General features: G+C 37.5%; 1 protein-coding gene across 4 annotated transcripts; it reads left to right on the top strand.

Moving 5' to 3' along the window:
- Positions 1–605: 605 nt before the first annotated feature.
- Positions 606–27,854, top strand: ABHD5 (abhydrolase domain containing 5, lysophosphatidic acid acyltransferase). Of its 4 annotated transcripts, none has more exons than XM_081288023.1 (7): positions 607–813; positions 10,806–10,891; positions 14,532–14,904; positions 21,831–21,985; positions 22,814–22,925; positions 24,838–25,024; positions 25,607–27,854. In XM_081288023.1, exons 1-7 carry the CDS (start codon positions 653–655, stop codon positions 25,694–25,696), a joined length of 1,164 nt encoding a protein of 387 aa, XP_081144149.1. In that variant the 5' UTR covers positions 607–652; the 3' UTR covers positions 25,697–27,854. The 4 variants fall into 4 exon arrangements, with proteins under 4 accessions (XP_081144151.1, XP_081144152.1, XP_081144149.1 ...); XM_081288024.1 differs by having other exon boundaries at positions 655–809; XM_081288025.1 differs by lacking the exon at positions 10,806–10,891 and having other exon boundaries at positions 606–809.

Here is a 27,854-nt window from a genome sequence, read left to right as displayed (position 1 = left end):
GCACCTAGAAAGGGTTGGGCACATAGTAGGACCACACTAAACACAAATGGATAAATGGTAGGGAACGGTATAATTTAAAAAGCAGTTTGTATCTGATGGCTATTTTGGCTTGAAAATAGGTCAAAAGAATGTTGACATTTACATTAGTGATTTTCTCCCTCAGGAACCCTAAGTTCCTGAACCCTAAGTTCCTCAACACCTAAGTTCTTTTCACCCATCCCATGTATTTAAAGCCCGCGGGTGGGGGTTGCTGGTTTGGGTCACTACTGTAACTCCAGAACCTAGAGCCACAGCTGAAGGGTGCTGTGAGTCATCCTTTCCTGCTGTCCACCCACTTGCAGGGAACAGCTGGTGAAGGCCAAACCCATCAAGTGGACTCTTTCAGCGAAGGGATGCACCTTAGTCCCAGACTACCAGGTGATCGAACGGTATGCAGCTCTTAATAGTCAGTACTACCGGGGTGACCTACTTACAAATTCATTATCGCATGAGTTTCTACATAACTCTGTCAGGTGAGTCTCACCTGTTCTTCCAGGTTGGCTCTGCAGCAGCGGGTCGGGCGGGACAACGCATGCGCAGATAGTCAGCCGAGGGGTGGGGGTGGGGGGAGGACGAAGCGGCTGGGCACGCGCAAGCGCGGGCTTCCCGGCGGATGTGCGGCGCATGCGCGAGCGGAGCGGCCTTAAGAGCGGCTGCGGCCGGGGCGGTGCAGTCGGCCCGTCAGCCGGCTTCCAAGCTTGTCCAGCTTCTTGCGCTGCGGCGATGGCGGCGGAGGAGGAGGAGGTGGACTCCGCAGAAAGCAGCCAGGGGTAAGTAAGTACGGCCGGCAAAAGGGTGCGTGATTCTCGGGCAGCGCCCAGGACTTGTCCCCAGCTTGGCAACGCCGGGCAGCGGCCTCGTCCGGTCCGATGCGCGTCCGCGCGGCACCGTGACGTGAAACCCCGCGCAGCTCTGCCCGGCGGGCGCAGTCAGCACCAGCCCCCGGGGCGTCCGAGGTGACCCGCTGCGCCTGGGGCCGCCCGCTGTAGTGTAAGTAGCTCAGCGAGGCGGTTGGGTGGCTGCGTTTCTAGACCCGCTATGGGACCTGGCCCTGCCCAGCATGGACAGCTGTGATCGGCCGTCCCCGCACCAGTCCCCGAGTCACTGTCCGCCTCCTAGCGCCTCTGGGTGTTGAAGTTCACGCTGTGCTCGGTCCAGCTAGGCAAGACGGAAAGTGCCGCGGGCGGATCATCCCTAAAACCGGGGGAAAGGGGGCGGTGCCTCCTCCGCAGTCCTGGAGAAACAGCCCCCGAGAAGCGGGGAATTGGGGTGTCCAGGGAAAGGGGTCTGGGAAGTGGGCGTGTGGCTTTGAGTTCTGACTTCAGGCTTTATGGAAAGAAGGTTAACCCCTTCTTTCCATAAATTCAGCAGTGAAAATTCATCTTTTAAATGTAGATCCTTTACTTCCAAGCCCCGCTCTCCTTACTGGAAAAGTGTGTTTGTGTGTGTGTGTGTGTGTGTGTGTGTGTGTGCGCGCGCGCGCGCTTAACTCCAAAAAAAGACTCTCGCGTGTAGGAAAGTAGAAGGTGAAGGGCACATCTGATGTGGAGGTGTTTTGATAGAGGTAGACTAAGTATTTTTTTTTTTATATCCACAACTAATTTCATGCAGTTGTGTGTAGAAGAGGAGTAGTTGGTTGTTGGAAAAGTTTAATTACCATAAAGATTATTGCTTCTCCAGACTGGTACTTTATGTTGGAGAGTAAAGTTGTGTACTTTTCCCTTATAAATTAAATATTTTGACAATAGTTCTACTTTAGATGTGTGGAGGAATTTTTATAAGAAACCTAATCTAACTGATAGATTATGGAGTATCATGAAGACGGGTATTTGGAAAGATTGCAGTAGGGGGAAATTGTGAAATATTAGAAACTAGGTTCTTCTCTGAGTTTTGTTTATATAATGAATGAAAGGATCCACTGTTTTGCTTTATTAATGAACTTCCTTGTTATACAGAGATGAGTTGATGAATGTCATGTGATGGCAAGTAGGAATCCAGCTGGTATCTTGTGTTCCTATCAGGTTTGTCCGAACATTTTTGCCTCTTTTGGAGATTTCTTACAGGTGGACTTTGTAGTCTTCATGTTGTTGTAGGGTTTGAGAGTCCAGAACACAGCTAGGATATATGGCTTTGGTGATGGCTGGAGGTCATTGAGGGCACACCATTAAAAATCATTAGCAGCTGATGAGCTATAGTCCCTGAATAGAGGTGGGCCTCCCTGGTATTCTTGGCAGTACACTTGAGCAATGTCCAGTGTCCACTCTTTACCAAGAAGGGAGAGAATGCTATGTTCCTGTTCCCACTGGTCATATTAAACCTAAAATCCTAGGTATTCCTGTTCCTATTTTGCAGTTGAAATTGCCACCCATGAGTAATAGGGCTAGGTTGGAACCTCTTTCCTCTAGCTGTCTGGATTTAGTTTAAGGCATTTCCCCCATATTTGTGCTGCTTCTCACTTGGATTGGGACTGATGGGATGTTTGGCTCTTGTTTTGAGTCAAGTATCCTAGACTTAAGATGTTTAGGGTTTAGGTGGTGTATTGGTTTGGATGTCCTACAAGGCTTCACATGTTGAAATTAATCTGTATCATGAGGTATTAAGAGGGTAGAAACTTAATCAGTGTATGATTTTAAAAGTAGGGCCTTTGGGAACTGATTAGGTTCAGAAAAAGTCTTTAGGGTAGAGCCCCGATGTGTATCCTTGTAGTTTTATAGGAAGAACGAGAGAGAGAAATCAGACACATATACATACTGTATACTCTTGTACTCCCTGACTCTTGGCATGTGATTCTCAGTGCCACTCCAGACTTTTCCAGAAAGAAGGTCAACACCAGATGAGGTCCCTTAACCTTGTGTCTCGTGAATTGTGAACCAAAATATTTCTTTTTTTATAACTTTGTCTGTGATATTATCTTATTGACAATGGAAAACAGACCAATACAGATGGGGAGATGACATTAACAAATGAAACAATTATAAAACAGTCATCTGACAGTTTTTTGAAGTGTATAATTTTTGTCTTTTCCTTTGTGGCTCTAAGTGAAGATGGGCCTGCTGGGGAGCCATTTTTGCTTTCAATATCCAACCTTTTTAATTGCAATATAGTTGAGAAAGTGATGTGTAACAAGAGCAGGATAGACTTCTGTGAATGGCTGTAAGGTTGTCCCAGAGAATTAATAAATATCAATGAAGTTTAGACGAAAGTTGTCACAGAATAGCTCATTTACAGCATAGACCATAACATGGGTTGTTTGCAGTGATATACTAAAGTTGATTTATGCCAGCAAGCCATTGTTAAATTTTTAAGAATTTTGCAGCACAAGCCATTGCTAAATTCTGGAGAATTTGACCAACCATCAGCAGCTTGAAATGGGCTGTGGTGGGAGTATTTACAGTGTGAAAATCATTAAAATGCTATAAATAAAATATAAATAAAGGATTTTTCTGTCTACTCCATGCCTCAGTTGGTTTGCAAGCATCACACTAGTTTCAGAATTTGAATGTAGTTCTTTGTGTTGGAGCTAGAAGAGTGGATTTCTCTCTTTTATCTTAAACAAAACTATTACAATCTATTCCTTCCACCTGCTGCCATCTCCCCTTTTGTAACCTTTGCCACCTGACTTTTTAAAAATGAAGAAACTCCTCAGTGCCACATCCCATTGGCATTTTATTTTTCTCAGCTTTTCTTCTTGGATCCTTTTCAGTGTTTGATACCATGATAGCTACTTCTTTTTGAAACTCTGGTTTAGACATTCTACCTCTTATGACATTTTGCTTATTCTCTTACCTGATGGGAACAGTAAACTTTTTTTATTAGGTTCTCTTAACTATATTTATTCTCCAAGAGTCTATCTTCATCTTTGTTTTTACTTTGTTTACTCATTTTATGAACTGTCTCATCTGTGGAAAAGACACATCACTCTTTATATTCTAGTACCATTTCTAATAGTTGGATGTTTACATCTGATTTGTTAAACTTAACGTGTTCAGACCTGGACCTTACTTGTACTGTACTTACTCTTAAACTAGATAATATAAAATCAGCAGTTCTTCTTGACTTCCCTACTTTTATTAGGAAAATTACATTCTTTTGTTTATTGTTTTCTTTAGTTTATGTATTTAGGGTGGATACATTCTTCTGATCATCCAGAATCACAACTGTGACATTACTGTTGATTCTCCTTTGCTCCCTCCCTTGCCCCTGAATACCAAATCTCTTACCAAGTCCACTGGATTCTAAATGTATCTCTCCTTTCTAGTCACACTGTTACCTGGGAGCCACCTGGCTTAGACCCTCTTTATTTCCTCCTCTGGATTATTATAAACTCAATAACATGGCTTTTAGCATAGCTCATTTCATTAGATACTTTTATGTTTCCAAAAGGACCAGTCCTGTTTGCAGCACAGTAACATACAGTGTGGCTTTATTATATGCCCCCCCCCACAGTGGCTTTATTATATATATCTTTAACCTGACTTTAAAGCTCTTTGTAGGCAATGCAGCTCCCACCTGGCTTTTTAAAATTTTTTTAGTTGTTAATGGACTTTATTTTATTTATATGTGATGCTGAGAATCAAACCCAGTATCTCACACATGCTAGGCAAGTTGCTCTACCACTGAGCCACAATACCAGCCCTACCACCTGGCTTTTGAGTCTTTTTCCCTGAGCACTGTACTTTAGCTAAGCTTTAGGTTTCTGAGTCCTGAAAATGGCCCTTGCTCCCCTCTCATTTTACTATGGTTTGATTAACATTGTTTTCTCTAACCTCAAACAATTGTGATCTCCCTTCTCTAAAGGTTCATAGTATTTTTTTAAACTTTATTTATGACACTTATATAATAAAAAACTACTAGGAAACATTGATATATTTGTTTTGTCAGCTCAGTGAGAACAAGGCTTTTGTCTTACATATATGTCTGGTAGACCTTAAATTGGCTTTAAGCTTCAATACATTTTGTTTAATTAAGCCTTCAACTATTGTAAATGTATGCTGATTCAAACATTAAGATAAAAACTTAGGAGTTTCTTATACATTTTGCAGCTGTGTGAATTATGTTTTTTCATCATAAGATATATAGAAAAGTTTGAATTTGAATAGGACAACACTTAGGATCATGAAATTAAATTGTACTGGGGTTAATGGGAATAGGATTCTATTTCTTGACCTTAGTTGAACCAACCCATGCCTCACTGTTGTGCCTGCTCTCCAAAATGCCAATCACAAGCCAGCAAATGCAGATTTTAGTCCTGTGACAAAAGTCCTTTAAACAAAAGATTGTAAAGTTCCAGGAGTGATCCACTTAATAAAAAGCAACACAGGATAAATATTTCAGAATTACAAGTGTCTTTGAAGGAGTCTTTAAAGGCTTGAACTGTAGTATTTATAATAGCTATTCTGAAACATTATATTGGCTTAAAAATAACCTTCACTAACTGATAGACTAAAAATTTAGTTAGACTAAAACTCTTTTAGTCTAAAGCATGGTTCTGTAATTCCTCACTCCTGATTGTGAATTATCAAAATAAATGCACGGAGACATGATTTTATTAAAAATAACTACTCTGTTTGAGACCCAGGATTTTACACTGTTATTTTTTATCTAATCTATAAGTTTATTTTAGAACTAACAAAGAAATGTTACTCTGACTTGTTAAGCTATGTAAATGTACACATGTAGCTTCTTCAGGTTTCTTTGAAGGTGAAGTCATGAAAAGGTCTGACTTTTTGAATGGTCTGTTTTGCTGTGTGAAGGAAGGTAGGAAACCCAGTTGGCTGGAAGAGGGAGGGATTTTACCAGCACATGGCTTGTCTAAAACACTGGTTGACCAGCAACAGGTCTTTTAAAATAATAAACTAGAAGTGGTGGTGGATGGGTGGAGTTAGAAAACTCTTAAGTAATGTGTTAAAATTAGAGGGTCTGTGTTGACATTGATATGATGGCCAGTGATAATTTGAATCATTTAAGTATCATTTATCTAAAATAAAATGGTGTGTTAGTCACTTAAGTTGTAGTTGTATGAGACAGTCTTTTTCTCTTTCCTAAGAATAGAATTTAAGAAGTCAGTTCCCAGGAAAGAAGACCTTTAGTTGTATTACAGTTTATAGTTTGAAAGTTTTCAATTATTTATTGGTTGAGGGATTATTTCAGAACACATATATTTACACTTCAAATTAATCCATATATTAATAATAAAAAATCAAAACCTCATGATTTCTTTAAATGAGATGGATTAGTGTGCTTAGTTTAGTTTGTAGAGAACAATAATAAACTTACATGATTTTTTTTCTTGACTGTACCAGTATAGTGTTGGAGGCTATTTTAAGCAAAACTATAATGAAATCCTTTTTACTTATAACCTGATTAGAGATGTTATTTTAAGTGGCCAAAAGTGTGTGGAAATTGGCCAGACTTCTGTATATTTTCTTCAGAATACTTTGAAACCTCTTTCACTATTTCATAATATTTATAGATTGTGCAATTCAGGTTTAGTAATAACTATAGATATCTAGTCAAATGTCTTGGAGAACAAAACAGGATTACCAGGAAACTTAAATGTTCATGGCATGGGGTACAAGTACAATGTTAATAATATTGGAAAACAAAAAAAGATTAGGTAGAAGGTTACGGGGGGAAAAAACTGGAGTTCATCTCTCAAACTCAGGATACTTAAAATCAGATTCTCAAATAAATATACTCTAATATGTTCAGCACATTTCATTTGACTTTCCTTAATGATCATTTCTAATGTGGTCTTTTAAAGTTTTCCTTAACTCAGAAGTCTGCTTATTAATTTTTTTTCTCTGTTTCCAGCTACAGTGGTTACAGAGCAAGAATATTTTTATTTGGTTTTTGATTGAATGCTTTAGGGCTTGGGTCTTTTGCTTTGCTAGTAATACTTGTTAGGGGCCAGCTGATGGGCTGTGTAGGAATCCTTTTGGGACACATTCTTAAGCCTCCTTGGTATTACAGATGTTTACTTTTGGAAAGTTACAGTCTCTGTGGTTATTGGCTTTTTTCATATTACAATGGATACTTCGATCTCCTGATATCTGGGTCTCTGCAGTAGATGATAGTGCTTACTCATTATCTGCTTAAATAAAATAGAGGAGTTAGGTTTTGTCTTTCTGTTCCCACCCCCCAAAGCTGTGAGGAGGCAGTCCTGTATCTGTTTCACTGTTTTATGGATGAACCATATAAATTTTTACTTTAAGGTTTATGACCTCAGAAGAATGGCTAGAAATATGATAGGCTATGTCCTTAGTTCCAGTCTCGTGTCCTTGGTTCCAGTATTCCACATGCTCAGTCTAGGGAATGCTGAACAACACTGAACGGCATTGAAGATTCAGTGGGAAGCAGCAGAGGTCTTTGAAAGTGAGGTTAACTTAACCAAAGATAGGAGGTAGGGTTGGATGGGTTAGTTTAGATGGTTGAGGCAACAGATGTAGGAAGATAAGGTGTGGGAAGCCTTAAACAAAGGGCAAGAGCTAAAGGGTGGATAAGATAGATCTTTGTTTTTCACTCTTTAGAAGTGTTCCTTTGAACCTATTAGGCATATAACACTCAATCCTGCAGTCTATCTCTAAGACAGAGGTAGAGGACAGTTTCTATAAAACATTTATCATCTGGTTAAAGTAAACCTGGACAGAAACATTGTCAGGGCTTAGGGGAAAAGTGTTCTATTACAAATGAAAACAAAATGTTTTATTATATTAAGAATAGATTTTTCAGTTTAAATATACTTGAGAAAAAACATTTAAAAAATGCTCTGATGAAAAGGCTGCTGTGCACATGAAGAGAGATGGCCCCTCTTCTTGTGGTTAAAGAGCCCTAATTTTAAATTAATGCATTACATTTACAAACTCTGAGTTGATTTACAGACTCTAAGTTGAGCTGGTTATTATCATGGGCAGACAGTTCCATCCTTTGAAAGTCCATTTTGTGATAAGTAGTAAGTTGGTGGAGGTAGCCCTAATTCCCATATTATAGACTGGTATATAACTTTTTAAATTCAAGTACCTTGTACACCAGAGGTATTCGGAGTCTGAATTATTTTTTGAATGTAATTTTGTTTAAAGACTGAAACAAAGATTGCAGTTGTGTTTTCTTTGCTCCAACTTTATGATGTCAATTGGAGCAATAGTAGATTACAGTTCATTTCATTTTTTTTTTTAACTGACCTCTGATTCTCTCTGGCAAAGCGATGATTTTGAGAGATATTTGCTTAAGAAAGTTGATGAGATTGAGTTTTAAGTAATTTCCTTTTGGTGCTAGATCATATTGTTACGGTCAGAGACCTAATGACTGGTCAAAGAAAAAGGAGCTTCAGCTCCGTGATAGTTTACTAAAACAACAACAACAACAACAACAAAAAACACTAAAGGTCATGATCTTTAAAATTTTAATTGTTTATTAAACAGTTTTTTCAATAACTGAAAAATTGTTGAATGAATTGAAAAATTAATTGCTGAAGCCTTGAATCTTTTTCCTAGATAATTTGTAAGTAGGTTTATAAATAGACTAATATTAATGTTTTTTATTGTGTTTATACATTGAGGATAAATTGTAGGTAACATTTGCAAGGGATACTTAGAAGTCTTAGCATCTTTTTATTTTATTCCACAAGGATTGAAACTGACAGCAGAGAACATTAGAGTAGAGCCTTATTATAATACAGGCTGTTATGTTTCTTCAGACCTTTTCTATACATACTATTGCCATAATACAACTGCTTGGCTATAAAAGCCTGAACAAGTACATCTACTTATAGTGTTGTTCTTTGATCCAGCGTGTGTGTGTGTGTGTGTGTGTGTGTGTGTGTGTTACGTAAAGTAAGGTGATCAGAACCTAATATCTGCACTTTTTTGTTGTTATTCTATTTTCTTTAACATAAATGCCCTGTCCATATGCTATTTATGTTAAAGAACCTGTGGTACTTCAAGTACTCACTGCCTGTAGAAATGAACCCCATCTGCCTTTCTTTTCACTTCTGTTATTTCTTATGACAGAGGCCCACAATTCTCAAGCCCTTACATGATCATCAGCTAGTTAGTGTGTTTGGCACTGGGGCTGTATGGATGACTCTGAAGATTGGCTTATCCTTCAGTGTGGTAGGCAAATATGTAAATAAATAACCATAGCACTAGTAACCATCTCTGTAACAAGGGCTAAACCTCTGCCCTTGGCATCAGAGTCAGGGACAGTATCTCAAAGCAGGTGAATCATTCTGGGTAGAGGGAAGAGCTGGGCAAAGAGACATGCAGTAGTATGAAGCTTTGGGAGTGATGAGGTACCGAAACAATATGATTGTCAAGGATCCTTTGTGCTGACTTAAGGAATGTGGACCTTGTCCTGTGCATAATGGACAACTCCCCAGACAGTTTAAGGACAGAAATCATCTGAGGATAAAAAGGACTTTGGAGTCACTCAGAATTGACCTAGAAGTCTCTATTTGTGTCATTTACTAGCTGTATACCTTTGGACCAAGTGTTTTCACATCTGTGAGGGGGAGAATTCACACTGGGAATACCCTGGATTGTAAGTGACTTAATCATTCAACAAGCATTACTTATTGAGTACCTATTGTATATAATATCCACAGAATGACTACAGAGAAAGGAAGCAATGTAGGATGACCCTACAAAGCTTAGAAAAAGCTGGGTGCTAGATCAACCTTTCCAAAATTTAGCACATTTCTCACACCTATTCTTATTCATGTTGTTCTCTATCATTATAGTGGCACCCTGAGAAGACTGGGGATCCTTATTACACCTTTATATCCAGCTAATCACCAAATCCATTGTGATTTGCTTTTAAACATTCCTTGGCCAAGTGTTCTTGTCTCTAACACTGTTGCCAAGAGGGGGTTCAGGCTCTTAATCTCTCATCTCTCTAGTTCTTGATCACTTTTCCTCTTCTATTTAACATTTCTTTCACCAGAAAGTTCTTATTTTGCCACCACATACCCAACCCTTGTCAACAGTCAGATAGGTGACTACTGAAGCTCTACCTTGTCTCAGATTATTCCAGTAAGCTTTTGGTCTGCTGCTGCCAGGCCAGGAGTTAAAGGCTCACTCTATCCTGGCAAAGTGTGTAAGTTCTACATCTTTCTTTACCTGTTGCCTCAGATCTGCTTCTTTGTTTTCTTTCTTTGGCTGTGTTCTGAAAGATGCCTGGGTTGTTTTTTCAACTACTATTTACTGAAACCCAAAGTTCTTTTGTTTTTCTGTTAATAGTTATCTAGTTTACCCTAGGCAGATTGTACACAGGCAGCTCTTTGCATTTGTATTGAGGGTATGTTACTACTCTTTCTCATGAGATTTGAATCTCTTTTTAACTTTGATTTTTAATAAGGGTTCTCTTCTTTGAACCCCAATGGCAATTACCTTTTGCATTTGCTGTGAACCTGCCATTCAAGAAAACTACTTAGTCTTTAAATGTTTTATCAAGAGGCTATCTTGGATTAGAGGGAATGCTTTTTTGTTTTTTCTTGTTCTGCCCCATTTAGACTCAACTGTATTATTTGGAATCTGTCCTTGAAGATAGACTTTGATATCTACTTGTAGGTATATACACAGGCTGAAGTTGCATATCTGCTTCCCAATATTTTCTACAATGCTTTATACCTTTTAGATGACTTGTGTCACTTGTAGCTCACTATCACAGAGATATAGGATTCCACTGCTGCTTTTCTTCTGGGTGTGTAATAGTTGAGAGTTGAGAAGACCATAAACTCACCTACTTGCATTTTGTTTTTGGTACTCTAGGTCAGGATGGCTAACGAGTTGGCTCCCCACCTGGTGCCCTACATCTACATTACACCTTAAAGAAGCTGAAGAGAAAATGTTAAAATGTAAGGTTTTCTTCTTGAAAGTTCAGAACTATTTACTAAAATTGATCCAATATATTGTATTGCCTAAAACTGGAGATAAGATTCTATGGTGTGTCAGCTATTAACAAAAGAACTTTTTCCCTCTTCTATGTCATCAGCAAGTGCCAAAATGTGGTGGGCCAGTGATTCTCAACTTTAAACTCTTTTTATTTTTTATTTTTATTTTCTTTTATTTGTTGCTCAAGACATATCATTGTATTCAAATAGGGTATGAATTCTCATTTTTCCACGTGTACAGATTGCAGGATCACATTGGTTATACATCCATGTGTATACATACAGCAATCCCAGTGTCAGTTGTATTCTGCTGCCCTCCCTATCTCCCCCTCCCCTCCCCTCCCATCACCTCTCTCTACCCATTCTACTGTGACACTTATCTCTCTCTCTCTTTTTTCCCTTCCCCCTCACACCATCGTATATGTATTTTGTGTAACAATGAGGGTCTCCTTCCATCTTCCATGCAATTCCCCTTCTCCCTCCCATTCCCTCCCACCTCTCTTCCTTGTTTAGTGGTATTATTCTTCTCATGCTCTTCCTCCCTACTCTGTTTTGAGTCACCCCCCTTAAGTTTGTAAGGACCCCAAGGAGCTTTGTTTATAGGTTATTGTTACCAATATTTGCCATATTAGAAATTGAAATTGAATAATTGAAAATGTTAATGCATTATTTTATTTGAAAATAATAATAATAAACCTGTTGCAAGTTAAAATAAGTTACAAAAAAAATTAGCTACTCTCCACAAACAAAAATGTAATGAAGAAATTAACATCGTTTATATGTTTGCAAGTCTCTTTTCTATCTGGCTTAACATAAGGCATCTGGATTCTTATATCTGCTTCTACATTCAGTCTCTTGGGTAACAATTATAAAATCTCTAGAAAACTATATTCTCAGAAAATGAGAATGAAACAGCAAATGAAAATTTACTATTACTGCAAAAACAGTTTTGACTTACTCAGAGGATCTTAAAGACCCTTCAGATGTTCCCAACTATATACTTCAAGAACAGATTCTAAGGCTGGGGTTGTGGCTCAGCAGTAGAGTGCTCACCTCACTCATGTGAGACCCTGGGGTTGATCCTCAGCACCATATAAAAATAAATAAACAAAATAAAGATATTGTATCCTTGTATAACTAAAAAGAAGAATAAGAAGAAGAAGAAGAAGAAGAGATTCTAGATATTACAGAGCATAGAATAATAAAACAAGTACTAGATTAGAATAACATAGTCCACATCAGCCACCACTGGCTACAGGATCTTGGGCCACTTTACTAATCTTCCTATTTCTTACCTTATAGTAGGATTATCCATAGAGTACTTACAGCTCTAGAATTCTAGGATGCTTTAGTTATATGTTTATACTGGTGTGGTGTCGCGACCCCCTTGCCCGCAAGGAAGACGCAACACCGGGAATCTTCTTCCAGTCGTTTATTCTGGTTCTCGAGATCTCTTCCACTCTACTCTCTTCTTCATCTTCCTACCTCGAATGCTCCTACCAGCCTTAATAAAGCATCTCAAGCCCCAATGCGAAGCTGCCACGTGGAGCTTTCTCATAGGGTGTTAGAAAACCACGCACCAACTCTCCCAATTAAGGAGTTGTTTGTCACAAACCACAGTCGAGCCAGCGCCATCTTGTAATGGCGACCGCAGTCCGCAGAAACGGCTCACTACAGTGTGGAAACCTTTTTTTTTTTTTTTGGTTATTATTTGTTTGTTTCTTATGAGCACTGAAATTTTGTCCAAACTTCTACTGTTAGGGCATTCCCAGGTGGGTATAGTTTTAAGCAGTGGTATTTTTTGTCCAGTTTTTTTCTGGTGATGCAATTTAGGAGAATGGATTAGCAGTGTGAATTATATACATGATTATTTTGAACATATGTGTAGATGTTTGTTCACACCTATTTTTTGTCCTGTTTACCATTAATGAATTTTCTTGATGTGTATTTGGGGACTCAGTGCCTAATTCGGGTCACCTAGGAAGCATCTTACATGAATTTTTAACATAAAAATTAATTTCTACTTTATATACTTAGATAATCTTACTTTCTATAAAACTGGGAAAGTAGTCATTATGGCTTACAAAAATAAGGAATTGTTGTAAGGAGATTAAACAGGGTGCTGGACATTCAATAATTCATTTAACAAACATTGATTCCCTATTCCTGGTACTAGGGGTGCAAATAGGAATGAGAATTGGTCCTTGCTCCAATATCAGACATGAAAGCAAGCAACTAATACAGTGAGATAAGCTCTCTACTAGACATTACAGATAATTTCTATGGGAATACTCAGGCAACTGTGTTCAAAATGATGAAGTGATTCAGCTCTATACTAATGCCAGATCACCTCCTTTTCTAAATTAGTGGCACTCCCCCCACCCCCTGCTTTAGGGGCATGGTAGCTGGGAATATTCTGAATGAATGCTAGATTTCTTCTTTGCCACCATATGTGAATACAAAACCTGCAATTATTTCTTTGATGATTAAAGAGCAGAAACTCCTGGTTCTCCTATTTTTGTCTACTACAGACAAATATGCATAAATAATTAAGGGATATAAAGTGCATTTATTCAGTTGATAGTTTAATGTAAATGAATCTCAGATTTAGTTTCATCTATAGTTCATTTTAAAGGGTGTTCATAGTCTTTAGTCTTGTGGTATTGAACAAAAGTAAGAGTTTTGTTCTATGAAATCATGATTATTTATACTTTCTGGACAGTGCTAGACCTGAACTCATGTTGCCTGATGCCTTATGCTAAGGAGTTCCTACCATACATACCCTCTCACCTTTTTTTCTACTAAGCATTGAGATGACTTAATATTTCAGTTAAGTGTTTAATACGGATATCTTTTTTTTTTTTTTTTTAAACAGTATTGGGTATTGAACCTGAGGTACTCTACCACTGAGCTGCATCCCAACCCTTTTTGGTTTTTTATTTATGACAGAGTCTCACTAAATTTCCTAGGCTGACCTTGAACTTTGAAACTCAACCTCTTAGAGTAGCTGGGATTACAGGTGTGCACCACCCTCCCAGCTAATATGGACTTCTGAAATCCTTGTCTAAATTCAAACTTGACTTCAACATTCAGTGCTTAATCCCGCAAATCTTCTACAAATTCAAGGTGGAATTCTTTTGTTATTGTCTGCTAATCAAGCATTCTAAAAATAATGGGCTCAGTGACCATCAAGTTCTTTGCATGTAATACTAAGTCAAGAGGTAATATGATTTGCCAAAGACTGACCATGGATGCTTGAGGTTTGTCTGATCATTTAAAATTACTTGTTTCAATAAAATAATCTCTTATTATTTTTTAGGGCTAAATCAGTAAAGGCTAAAATCATATAATCAGATACCACATGGTTTCTAGATTACTAATTTTTTTAAATTTTTTAATAATTATTTTTTAGTTATCGGCGGACACAACATCTTTGTTTGTATGTGGTGCTGAGAATCCAACCCGGGCCGCACGCATGCCAGGCGAGCGCGCTACCGCTTGAGCCACATCCCCAGCCCCTAGATTACTAATTTTTTTATGCTTTGTGTATCTCCTTCTTAAAAAGAGATGAAACTAAACAAAATTTCTCTTATGTTTTCATTAGGTGTCCCCTGCACTTACAAAAAGGAACCTGTTCGTATATCTAATGGAAATAGAATATGGACACTGAAGTTCTCTTACAGTATTTCAAATAAGACTCCACTTGTTCTCCTCCATGGTTTTGGTGGAGGTCTTGGACTCTGGGCACTGAATTTTGGTGATCTTTGCACCGATAGGCCAGTCTATGCTTTTGACCTATTGGGCTTTGGACGAAGTAGTAGACCCAGATTTGACAGTGATGCAGAAGAAGTAGAGAACCAGTTTGTAGATTCTATTGAAGAATGGAGATGTGCCCTAGGATTGGACAAAATGATCCTGCTTGGACATAACCTGGGTGGGTTCTTGGCTGCTGCTTACTCACTGAAGTACCCATCAAGGTAAGTGATGGTGACAGAAGAGAGGGATCATCACCTTGGCTTCTAAGTGCTGGTCTCTGGTTTCCATGTTTGGTGATTATTGTTGTCTGAGACTTACAAGATGAACATTCTCTTGAAGGACTAATATAGTAGCTGAAATAATGATATCAGATTTTCCTATTACATAAGCTATACATTGATAAGTTTGATAAAGGACTCTATAGTTGTTATTTAGAAATGTATAAAATTTAATGTATGATTTTAAGCCACAAGTCAAAATTATTGTGATACTATTATTTATTATTATTATCATCATTAAACCTGTGGATCTAGCAGGCTTTTCCTAACCATTTCTAAGTTGGAATGGGTATCACAAGGTTAGAAGTTAAAGATCTAGGAACTGTGCTATCTTTGTGGCTTGGAGCAAACCATGTAACCTCTAAACTTTCCTTCATAGTGTATTTTGCATGGTTTTTGATACAATTCCCTGACCTTTCTCATTTATAGAACTGTATTTCAGTCATTGAATTAATGAATGTTTGCTTCAGAACCTTTCTAGCATTATTTCCTTTCTTTACCTTAGTTTTTTATGCTATTTCCTATTCATGTTGCTACTCTGAGAGGAGGTTATATTTGAGTATAAGAAAAATCAAAGAAAAACATCATTGTTTTGCTCATCTTTTGGAAAGAAACAAACAAAAAAAAAATCAGCATTTTTGTATTGCCAAGGTATTTTTCCATTTAATCTAATCTTTAAATCCAGAATTGCAACAGTCTTTGACTTTGAGGTCTGTGAGTGAAACATGGGATGATGGTCATTTTCCCAGTGCCTGTATACATCTGTGTATGAGGCCACCCCATTGCATAACTCCAGAGTGTGTAGTTCTACACAGCATTTGGCATGTGGGGCAGCAGCCCTGTATGCCAAGGTTTTCTTCCTCTTGGCAGAGACACTGTTTCCCCACAGATGCATTAGCTAAACTTCAGCAGTAATACAGTAATAGTAGAGAGATTACAGTTCTGTATATGCTAGATAGTAATAGTCTTGTCAACTGTCAGTTCTGTTCTTTCAAAAGAAATCCAAATGTTCTCCTAATTAGCATTTTGGGCTTATTCTCTTTTGGTATTCTTTCTTAGTGATAAACATGTAGCTATGTTTTTAGAAAAGGAGGAGAAGGAAGTGGATAGTTTCCTGGTGTAAGATAGCAGAGCTTTTTGTGGGACTTGGCCTTTCTTTGTTTTTTTCTTTATCAGGTGTTTATTATGTCTGTTGTGGTATTTGTATCTCAGGAGGTGACATGGGATTCTATTAGTTAGATGCTGGTCATTAATTCTTAGAATTTTGGCCCTTCATAGTTACCTACTGATTAGATCAGTTGTTAAGATTTTCATTTTCAATTGTGAAATGCTCTAAAGAAATAGAGAGACTTCAGAGATCCAGAACAGAGTGAACACTTAAAAACTGTCAATAAAAAAGAACAGCAACAAGTATCTAAATCAGAGCCAGTGATCCCTGCATTGGACTGACTACATTTTAGAAAATGATTTTTTAATGGTTGTACTTAATGCTAGAAATAAAACTTGAGTACTATCTGAGGAACAAGAACCACTAAGTAATAGGAATAGATGGATGTGAGAATGCTTAGAATAATTAGCATGTCTTAAATTCCTATGGTTGCCACCAAAATGTTATTCTCAATTAGAGTTTGTTGGACCTTTCAGGCTATATCCTTAACTGCATAAAACTTAAATTATTAAACACAAGTTAGTTTCAAAATGATGACATTCTCTATCCCAATTATGTGGGATATACTACAAGTATATGTGTTCAAGTAACCTGGAAGTGAGGTTTAGCATTTGGTGTTCCTTCAATTTGACTCCACTACTGAGCACACAGTTGACAGTTCTCTAGCACACACACAATAGCTCTGCTGCTATCAAGCAGTTGACTTTGTATTAACAAAGCAAATGCAGAACCAACTACTCTAAATGTCTCATCCCACTTTTTCTTGGTCCAGGTGGCATTTTTATTATGCTGTCATGAGATTAAAATGAATTTTTCAATTGAGTTTCAGAAAGATTTGGGGATTTGGGGGAGAGGAGAGGGAAAGAAAGGGGTTTGGAGATCAGTGGAATTCAGATAATTTCTTTTGTTCACTGCACCTCTTCTCTCTCTCTCTCTGCTTTAATTCTTTTTCTTTAAAAAGAGAATGTCTAAAGAGTTAGCTGAGCTCCATTCGTATTACAAATTTGTTTTGCTGGTGCAATAGCAAATGCCTATAATCCCAGCAACTCAGAAGGCTGAGGCAGGAGGATTGCTAGTTCGAGGTCAGCCTCAGCAGTTTAGCAAGGCCCTAAGCAACTTAGTGAGACCCTGTCTCAAAATCAGAAATAAAAAGGACTGCATATGTGACTCAGTAGTTAAGAATCTCTGGGTTCAATCCTCAGTACCCCTCAAAAAACATTTTACATCACATCTTTTTTTTAATTTTTTAAATGTTCATATCAAATTTAAGATTTTTTATGTATTTATTTTTTACTTATAGTTGTACACATGCCTTTATTTTATTTATTTTTATGTGGTGCTGAGGATTGAACCCAGGGCCTTGCACATGCTAGGCGAGCCCTCTACCACTTAGCCACAACCCCAGCCCACATCTGTCTTTTTATAATAAATGGTATTAATCATATCTAATTAAGGGAATACCTCTCTGCTTCATCATGTCTTTCATTGGTTCATCCATCAGGCATATGCCTATTATTTTGCTATGTGCTAGAGTGAGCAGAAAGAAACAAAGCCCAGAATCTTGATGCGTATAAATTTTACACTATGTTGGGAAAGCGATGCACATTAAACATCCATATAGTAGTATAACAGCTGTGATGAGTGCTGTGTAGGGAAGTGGGCAGTGTTGAGAACCTGACGTGGTCATGAGGTGCAGTAATAGTTCCCTGCAGAAGTACTGCCTGAGCTGAAGTCTCAAAGGGGTGGTAAGAGAGTATTCTAGGCAATGGGACAAATTCCAGAGGGCCTGTGCTAGGCAGACATCTGGACTTCCAGGAAGGCCATTGTGACTTGTTATCAGAAAAGTTATGAGCTGCTTGGGAAGTGATTTCAGATGAGTACACACACCCAAGCTTCTCCCTACAAACAATCTTAGTTCGTATGTCTTGCTACAATGTCTAATAACTAGAGATGCCATCTACAAGTTTATTAGTAGATTAATGTGCGGAGTCACAAACAGTAGGGCCACTCACTGTATGAGGTGTCTTGGGCTGCCATCTGTAAAACCTTCTTTATAAGGTAAAGTAAGCCAGCAGCGGTAGCCAAAGATAACCATCACTTTTCTTTGAACTGTGTGCTCAGTTTTTCCTTTTCCCTTCCTTTCTACCCTTGCTGCTCAGGACTTATACAAAGACTGTTGATGTTTTATAGGTATTGGTTATAACCTAGGGAAAAGGAGATTCTGGAAACTTTTAACTTAGAAAATGTTTAGCAGAGATCCAGTCTGAAGTTAAAATAAGTAGGTTATAACCATTCTTCACTAATAAAAGGTTTTATCTTGAATATTTTCCCATTGACCTTGCCTGGCTCTGTCTCCTGATTATGCAGACCTGGGCAGAGCAGTTCTTGCTGGGTCCTCTTGAGAAGAAAAGCTGTTCCACTCGACCTGGAGTTGGAATTTAGGTCGTTCTCTGCAGGCCTTCCCTGTCCCCCTACCCACAGTGGACTGCAGCCCATGGGGATATGTAACTTCTCTGAGAATGCCTTGTTTGTGTACTGACTTAAGTTCTTTCAGATCTTTTTCCTTGTTCCATAAATCGATTTGGGGACTGATTGTTTTTGTTGCATTATGTCTAATTGGTGGTTGAATTTCATGAAGGTCAGATTTATATACCCTTGTTAGCATTTAGACAAAATCAAATCTTATCCCAGTGTTTTAGTGCAGGTGTTATCTACAGCTTTTTCATTAAAGCTGTAACTTGCTCATCATCTTCAAACTCAAGACAAAATTCTAATGACTAATATTGAGAAGAATGCCTTTCTGTATTTCAAAACAGATGGGCTGTTCTCTTTTTCCTGCTCTGCTGGTTCATTGTTTTTCCTGTAGTTTAATTCGGTCTCTAGTTCTTGATCAAGATTTCTTGATAAGATGACTCACATATGCTGTGTTGTTAGACCCATTTCTTATCCTAAATGTGAACTAAGAATCCCATCAGGGTATCCTCTATAGAATATTCGAGAGTAGGATGTGGGTAATTGTCACAGTTTAGGTATGCATTAAAACCAAGTGAGGAGGTAATCTTTAAACTAAGGGGTACAGGAGAAGATAGCCTGGGAACTTGGTTCAGTATATAATAAGCTGTGAGCCAAAACCTGTGATTAGACTTTCCGGAATGATGAGGTTAAATGACTTTTTGCTCACCAGACTGGCTACTGTCTTCTGGTGTCCCTTGGAATAAATTCTACTATAGAAGTTTTCCCTTTTTTTTTGTTACCGTAACTAGCTTACATTTACTGGATACTTATCATTTGATAACCACCAACTTCAGTGCTTTGCATGGTTTAGCTTATTTAAAAGTCTTACAATAAAAAATAAACAATCATTTTGTGAGGTCTTTTACCTTTAGTCAGAGCAGATGATAGTTATGTAAGTATAGTTTAGATTTAGTTGTAGAGTTTTTAAAAATTATTTTTAAACATTTTTTACCACAATCCTCAGTTACAAATTGTGTGTGTGTGTGTGTGTGTGTGTGTGTGTGTAAAACAAAAGTTTTGTGGGACAATACTTATGTTTGTTATATTTTTCTATTCCAGATATTATAGTTTTATTAAAAAACACACCAAACTGGCTTTTTACCCTCAAAGTGGATTTTATTAACCATGAATAAGTAATGGCCTGTGAGATTAATAAAACAAATACCACCAGTAATATTCTAATATTGTCTGGGGAACCAGACCAACTCTTAGGCTTACTCTATAATTATACTTTATAAGATGTATATATCGTTATAGATACAGAGCAAAAGAAAATGTGGGAAAGCATAATAATCCACATTTACTGAGTATCTGCCATGTGCTAAAGCACCATGCTAGGTAGGTTCTGAAGACACAGAATTGAACAATTCTTGGGCTAATTTACTCCTTTATAAAAGCAAGAAGAGGTTATTTGCCTAGTATACGTGTGCTTTGCATAATTTATTAAATGACATTTTTACATAGGGGTGATATTTTGAAGATTATATTAAGCAAGAGAAGCAAAAAGTAAAGCAAAAACAGAACTAGAGGAAGATGAGACTTCCCTTCTTCTCTCCTCCCACTTCTTGGGTCAATAGGTCAGTAAGAGTCTAGGATAGGGTATGTTTTAATAAAGAGTTCATTTTTCTTTTTAGCAGATAATTCAATGATGAATAATATTGGCTATTTCCCAACTTGAGTCCTTGCTGCTTACAGCTAAATGGCTGATTGTCAATTCCTCTTGCCCCTTACCTAGACCCTGTCCCAAAATATAAAATTAGAAGAATTGGGGATATAGCTCAATGACAGAGCACCACTGGATCCAGTCCCCAGTACAACAAACAAATAAAATCTTTCCAAATATATGGAACTCTTGTGTCACATATCTCCACACAGATTTATAATTATATTCCATAAATCTTCTCAATTCTTTGAAATCTAGGGTCCCCTATTGGAGCTGGCCTAGAGGAGAGAAAGCCTGCACAGTAACTTGTTGCCATCTGTTAGTATGCTAGAGTGGGAAAATGTGGGTTTTAGCCCCAGTTCTACCTTAACTAGCTTTGTATTCTAGGGCAGATGTCTCAGCTTCCTTCCCATCTGTGATTGAACCAAGTATTCCCCAAGGACCCATGGAGCTCTGTGCTGAGTCTGTGTTCTAAAGCTTTCCGTTTTAAAAAATGCAATCAAAGTAAAAAACTCTAACTGATCCTTACATGTGCTGACAAAAATAATAAAAGATTTGATATAAGGAATAATGCTCTCTGTGCACGTTTTAATTGCTTTCTGTTTCAGTTATGATTTTAGAATCATTGTCAGTTCATCCTCTGGAGATTTTGGCGGGCATTTGGATGTTTGGGTGACAGCTGAACATTGTATTGCATCAGAAAACCTTTGTGCTTCGTTTAGAATCTTTATGATATATAAAAGCATGACAGCCACATGAAAGTACTCTGGTAGTTCTGGTTTTTCTTCATTATGAACAAATTTAATAAGATGGAAAAATTAAAGCTATTAATGAGATATTTTTATATGAAATTAATGTATCTGTTGAGTAAAAAAGAAATTTGGGAAAGGATTAGAAACAGAATGTAATGCCAGTATGTCATGATGTCACAAGTAGGGTAGATAGACTGGGCATCTGGAATCTTGTGAAAAGGAACAAACTGAAGTTCACATTTTTACTTCATGTTACATCATTCTTACATTTGTGAGAAAGTTCACTTAAACTTCTTTTGAACCCACCTTGACTTTTCTTAAAATTGTTAGAATGATTGATTCACGGGAGATTATTGTTGGTATCTGAGGCTATTTTTTTAAAGCACGATACTGATCTTTAGTCATTTCTCCAGTGTCAACCCCAAGATATATGGAATCATTCGATTTTTCTTAGTGGTTATTGATCTGTTTCATCTGCCAGAGTGTAGCCTAGACAAGTGACCTCTTTTCTCAAATAATACAGTTTTGTGCTCTGCTTTTACACATCTTTTATTATTGACATAAATATTTTAAAATTAAGTCCTTTCTCTACCATATCTCTCTCAAATTCTACTGAGTCTCAAGAGTTTATGTGTAATAACCAGTTTAGCAATCAGTTTTCTCTTTAACATGAACATTTTTGAAAGTGGTCTATCTTTATTGTATACATTGTTAGTTCTTTGAGGTTTAGGGTAGATTTACCAAATGAATTTGTCTATTCTTTCCTCAACAGGGTTAGTCATCTCATTTTAGTGGAGCCTTGGGGTTTTCCTGAGCGACCAGACCTTGCTGATCAAGACAGACCAATTCCAGTTTGGATCAGAGCCCTGGGAGCAGCATTGACCCCCTTTAACCCTTTAGCTGGCCTCAGGATTGCAGGACCCTTTGGTGAGTGCTCATATTCCAGGAAAGCAGAAGGTTTATAGATTAGCAGTTTAAGAGGCAGATGCTCCCTGCTTGTAGTGGGGCTGGCAGAGATAATATAGAGTATCAACTGCACCATAAAATTGTTGGTGGAGTAGGGTAATTCCTTTGGAGATAGGAAGGAAGGAAGGAAGAGTCACTAAAGAAACAAAACCTTGCCAGAATAGTGGGTGTTGGTACAGAGAGAGAAACCAGCCAGGGGCTAGGCCCCAGAAGGAAAGGCTGTAGTTGGAAGAGGCATCTCCTCTTCAGCCTTTATCCCTGGGGCCTTGCCTCTGCTTCACTCCTCAAGAGGAGTGTGGCATCAGGAATGACCTCAGCAGGGAGTGTTACAGTGTTCCAAACAGAAATTCTTGAGTTTATTTTCCCACAGAAATATTTGTGTATCCCACTTCACTTGGTACAAATGCTGGTGTGTTGTAATCCTGAAGGGGATACAAGTTAGTAAGTTAATTTTATGTACCAACTGCTCTGTTCATTGGTCGTATTCAAAGAATTCATTTTCCTACAAAAACAAGTCCTAGAAAACTAACATATGTGTTTTGAGCTCCTAAAGTGCATCTGTAAGTCAATATACAGCACTCTTTAATTCTTATTTTAAACTTCCCTTAGGGAAATTGAGGAGAACAACTGCCAGGAAATGTGCTTTTTCCCACCTAAAATATGTATTTGAACACATGTAGATGTGTATACACATAAAACTTATTATATGAGCAAGCATTAAAACTTTCTATATTATTTAGTTATAAGTTATAACTTAAAATATACATGTTTTTATTTCTTATTAAATAGGTTTAAGCCTAGTTCAGCGGTTAAGGCCTGATTTCAAACGGAAGTATTCTTCAATGTTTGAAGATGACACTGTGACAGAATACATCTACCACTGTAATGTACAGACTCCAAGGTAAGGTTAAATTCTAAATTTACTTGTGTGTGCATCAAACTTTTTTGTTTTTTAAGTTTTCCTTTTAAATTTATTTAAATAAATTTAAAAGGAAAAATGTCTAATACTTCTTAATTACTCATATATTAATAGAGTGCCCACTATATAAAACATTGTTCTGAGTTCTGATGGGGGATTAAAAAAATAAGATGTACTTTCTTTCCCTAAAGTGCTTTTTTGCATAAGTTGAAGAAGCCTCGATCTTAGAAATCCTCCATTTTAGGAGGTGGTTGGGCTGGGAATTAAGAAAGCTAAAAAAAAATATTTCCCAAATAGTATAAATGTTCAACCAGAAAAAGGAGTGCTGTTTAAACAAAAGTAAATGGTCTCCTGTACCATGGATCTTCTTAGAAACTTTACTATACCTGAGGGTATTGAACTTCCCAAGTTCATGGGAAATGCTGTGTAGGAGTTTTCAAGTTCACTTGATGATTGCACCCTTTACTGAGGAACTCTTAACATCTGCACATCAGCATGAGAAACAAGGCTGCAGTTGGTAAGGACTGAGTGAGGGTTGGGTGGAGGGGAGGAGGGATTCTGCCTGTATATTGATAGTGATGAGAGAAAATATACAAGTGTGTGCATAGTAGCAAGAGAAAACGGGGCCAAACATCTTTTTTTATAACATATGACTTATGGATGAACGTTGGGTGCAGGGTTCCAGTGGAGAAAGTAATCTAAAGATAGTGGAGAGATAGGAAGACAAAGCTCTAGAGTTTCTAGAATGGAGTATAAAGAGAAGAATACAATTCTTGTACTTTGTGGTATACCAATTATTTTGGGGGAGCCTATTTTTAAGATTGATTGAGCAATTCTGGGCTACATCTTGAACAGATACCTCAGGCAGTTTCTTGTATAGGTTGGTCATGAACCACACTTTCACAGACATGCTACCTCATTTTTTTTTTTCTAAAACTAAGAACTGGACAGAAGGCTGAGAGGCTAGATGTAGAAACATCCTCCTTCCTTTTTTATCCTCTCTCACTTTCGGAAGAAAATATGTCCACCTGCTTCATTGAACAGAGTGAGGCCTTGGCAGCTATTGGTAGTTGTAGTCTCAGTCTTTTCAATAAAGAAGATTAGAATTTCTCTGCCAAGAGTGAGGGAGACTGGATGTTTGGAATCCTCAAAAGATTGAGTTTTTGTGACTCACTAGGCTGTCAGGTCTGGTGATTAAAGTCTATACATTTTATTGACTTGTTACAGCAGTTTTTAGGGGGCTGTTCAGGAGCATTGATTGGTTTTCCTATGTGAGCTTGGGGTTTTAGGCTGTACCCCTTCTCATTTCATGATTACATGTGCCTGTGTAGTCCTCATTTGTTGTCTTTCTTATGATGTAACTTGGTTTGTAAAAGGTAATTCAGAACAATGCTGAGTCCTTTAAGAATGACAGAAATGACCAGGCGTGGTGTTGCATGCCTATAATCCCAGCAACACAGGAGGCTGAGGTAGGAGGATTGTGAGTTTAAAGTCAACCTCAGCAACTTAGCAAGGCCCTAAGCAACTCAGTGAGACCCTATCTCTAAATAAAATATAAAAAAGGGCCGGGATGTGGCTTGGTGGTTAAGCACCTCTGAGTTCAATCCTTGATTTAAAAAAGAATGACAGAAATGGACCTATCATGGGAGTTATGTTCTTTATTTAACTGTGATATTTCTTTTTTTTTTTTTTAATTTATTTATTTATTTTTTTTAATCCTCAGCACCACATACCAACAAAGATGTTGTGTCCGCCGAGAACTAACTGTGATATTTCTGAGATTTTTATTAAATGCTGGAGAAGCTAAATGTGGATGTGCTTTGATAGAGGTGAGACTGAGAAGCATATTCATCTCTAAAAGTTAAGCAATGTGGTTTTTTCTTTCCCCTTAAAGTGGTGAAACAGCTTTCAAGAATATGACTATTCCCTATGGATGGGCAAAAAGGCCAATGCTTCAGCGAATTGGTAAAATGCACCCTGACATTCCAGTTTCAGTGATCTTTGGCGCCCGATCCTGCATAGATGGCAATTCTGGCACCAGCATCCAATCATTACGACCACATTCGTATGTGAAGACGATAGTAAGTGTGTGGCTTGGTTTTTAGTTTTCAGTTGTAAGTGAAATCTGTCTGATGTTCTCCCTTAAATAAGATTTTGGGTCATAATGATTTCACAAGCAAACTGTACCTGCAGCCTCAGTCAGAGACCTGATCTCACATGTGAGATCTTCTTGTCCCAACAGTGAATTACCTTTCTTGAGGGGCTTTCTGGTCTCTTATAGAGAGACTAAAAGAAACACTGGTCCAGTAGCATCTCTGCTAACTCGAACTCTCAAGACAGAACGTTCTCCTTTTGTTCCGTTTCTCTGGTGGCTCATTCACTAGTGGTCAATTTAGAGTGGGGTTTTGGTTTTTTTTCTTTTTCCTGGGGGGAGGGTGGATATTAAAATTTTATTAAGATTAAATAGATTTTTCTATTTACTTTTAAATCTTTTGGATGGCAATACTTGATAGTTAACCATAGCTCAGTCTTGCTTATTCTTTTACCTTATTTTTTTTTAATGTAGTGAGTCTCACTTTTGTTTTTAAGCTTCCTTGCTTAAATATCACTGTGTTTTAATAAATGCTTGTACACACTGACCATGACTGCTTTTCTTTCCCCAGGCTATTCTTGGGGCAGGGCATTATGTATATGCAGATCAACCAGAAGAGTTCAACCAGAAAGTAAAGGAGATCTGCAGCTTGGTGGACTGAACACACTGAAGCCTTGTAAGAACACCTGTTGACTGATAGAATTCTTGAGCAATAATCTACAGTACGATGAAGATTGAGGAGTGCAACCCAAGAACCAGGCAGTCTCCTTGACTGCATCTTGCACATTTCTTTTTAAAGCCATTTGCACATTTAAACCCGTTAGTGCCTTCTAGAAGATTGACTTTCCTTTCTCCTACACAAAATTGAAATATACAAGAGACTCAAAATTTAATGGCTTTAAATAAAAGGTTATTTATCCCTCTGTACTGAAAATCTGTAATTTTTCAATTAAGATTTTTTTCATTTTTACCTAACTTTGCTGGTCAGGTACTTTTAATATTGCAGTCTATCTTACAAATTTAAAGAAGTGGTTTCTGGGTCTGTTATGTTATACACTATAAAAGTGCACTTGATTTTCTTTGATTGTATTTACCACATCTAATAACTGATATAATTAATTCAAATTCAATTTATTTTTTATGTAAAAATTTGTCAGTTGTTTAGACTACTTTATCTGATTTTTAAATGGTGTGACAAGTGCTGGATATGTAGCTCAGTGGTAGAGAGCTTGCCTAATATACAGGAGGCCCTGGGTTCAAACCCTAGCACAGAAAAATAATTATAATAATGATATTCTAAAGATTAAATGGAGTGACAAAATAGGTTTTTAGTTAAAAGTATGGGATTCAATCGCTAGCATTAATTTTTTGGTTTTCCTCTGTTTTATATTTAAAGCTACAAACCCCATGTTCGGCATTTTAAATGTGATACAAACTGCAACAGCATCACTCCTGGGAACCTTCTATGTATGACACTGTTCTGTACTTTTAAAGAAGAATGACATTAATGCTTAAGGGATTCAAATACTGAAAAACCTTAACCAAAAATCCAGCCCTTTCTCCTCCCATTAATGTTATTCTTTTCCTGGAACCAGGGTGCAGCAACTGGAACAGATTTCCTCACTTCAGGCGAGTTTAGAATTGTTACCTTCCAGTAAGCCATGTCGTATCACATTTTCATGAACATCTCCTCTTTAGATGGGTGCTAAAACTGGATTGCATTTTTACCACTAAAATAAAAAAATGGGTGCTGCTATTGTCTCATGGCACCAGAAGTGAGCTCACACTTGGGTTTGGTTTTTATTGAATATTGTGTTGATTAAATCATTGCAGACTTGAATTTATATTTCAAAAAATCTATAACATTGATTATACTATTTGACAGTTAACTGTCATCAAGTGTGGCACTGCCTTGCAGTTTTAAAATGAGTTTTAAAACTTTGAAACTGTGAAAAAGCTCCACGTGCTAACTGGCTGCTGAGAAAATCCTCAACAAAATAAAACTAAGTATAATTGTCACCAATAAGGCATCTTTGCCTTATGTTTTACTAACATTGTTGTCTAGGAGAAAGGCAGGCTATGTAAATAAAGACAGTGAACTAGAACAAATAATGGTTTGGGTTATTGTATTTTTTAAATGGTTAATTAGGGAATTTGTAGTCATTAGGAAATGTAAGATTGTATACTGTTGATAAACTGCCAGAGGACTGAAAAATATGTTTTCAATATTATTTCCCCTGTAAAAGAACTACACAGAAGATGGAAACAACTTCCCAATGAACCATTTGTCTCACTCATCAGATTAACTAGGTTAGTTCAATATGACAACATGAAAGCTAGGGTGAGTTTCTCTACCTTAAGAACAAAAATAGCCTTCACTTTTTAGTCAGTGTATCAGATAGACAAATTAAAACCTGACAGTAGTACAAATAACTTGAGTAATATGCCAGTTTCTCTCATAGAAGGTTTTTGTCCAAGGAACTTGGTCCCACAACTTGAAGGAAAATTCCTTGGTTCACTTACTAAGTGGGGTTTCTGGCTACAGATGTGCCAAGTGATTCAAGAAAAATATACCCAAGTATCTGGTGAAGTTTACTACTGACTGAACTTTCTTCATTTGAAAACCTTGGGGTACAGTATATCTAATTCTGTAAAGATTGTACTAGCAGAGAAGGTCACAAACTAGAATTCTTTAAAATACTGTGGGTGCTAAATGTTTTTCTTTTTAATAAATCTTTTTCAATGTTTGATCTTTGCTAAGTTATGCACATTGTATTTTATTTTATAGAATAAATTTTACTATGATAGTTGCAATAAGA

Source organism: Spermophilus citellus (assembly GCF_964194105.1).
Source record: "Spermophilus citellus genome assembly, chromosome: 3".
NCBI lineage: Eukaryota > Metazoa > Chordata > Mammalia > Rodentia > Sciuridae > Spermophilus > Spermophilus citellus.
Note: the sequence above shows the minus strand (reverse complement) of the source record. Positions and strands in the feature narration are given on the sequence as shown.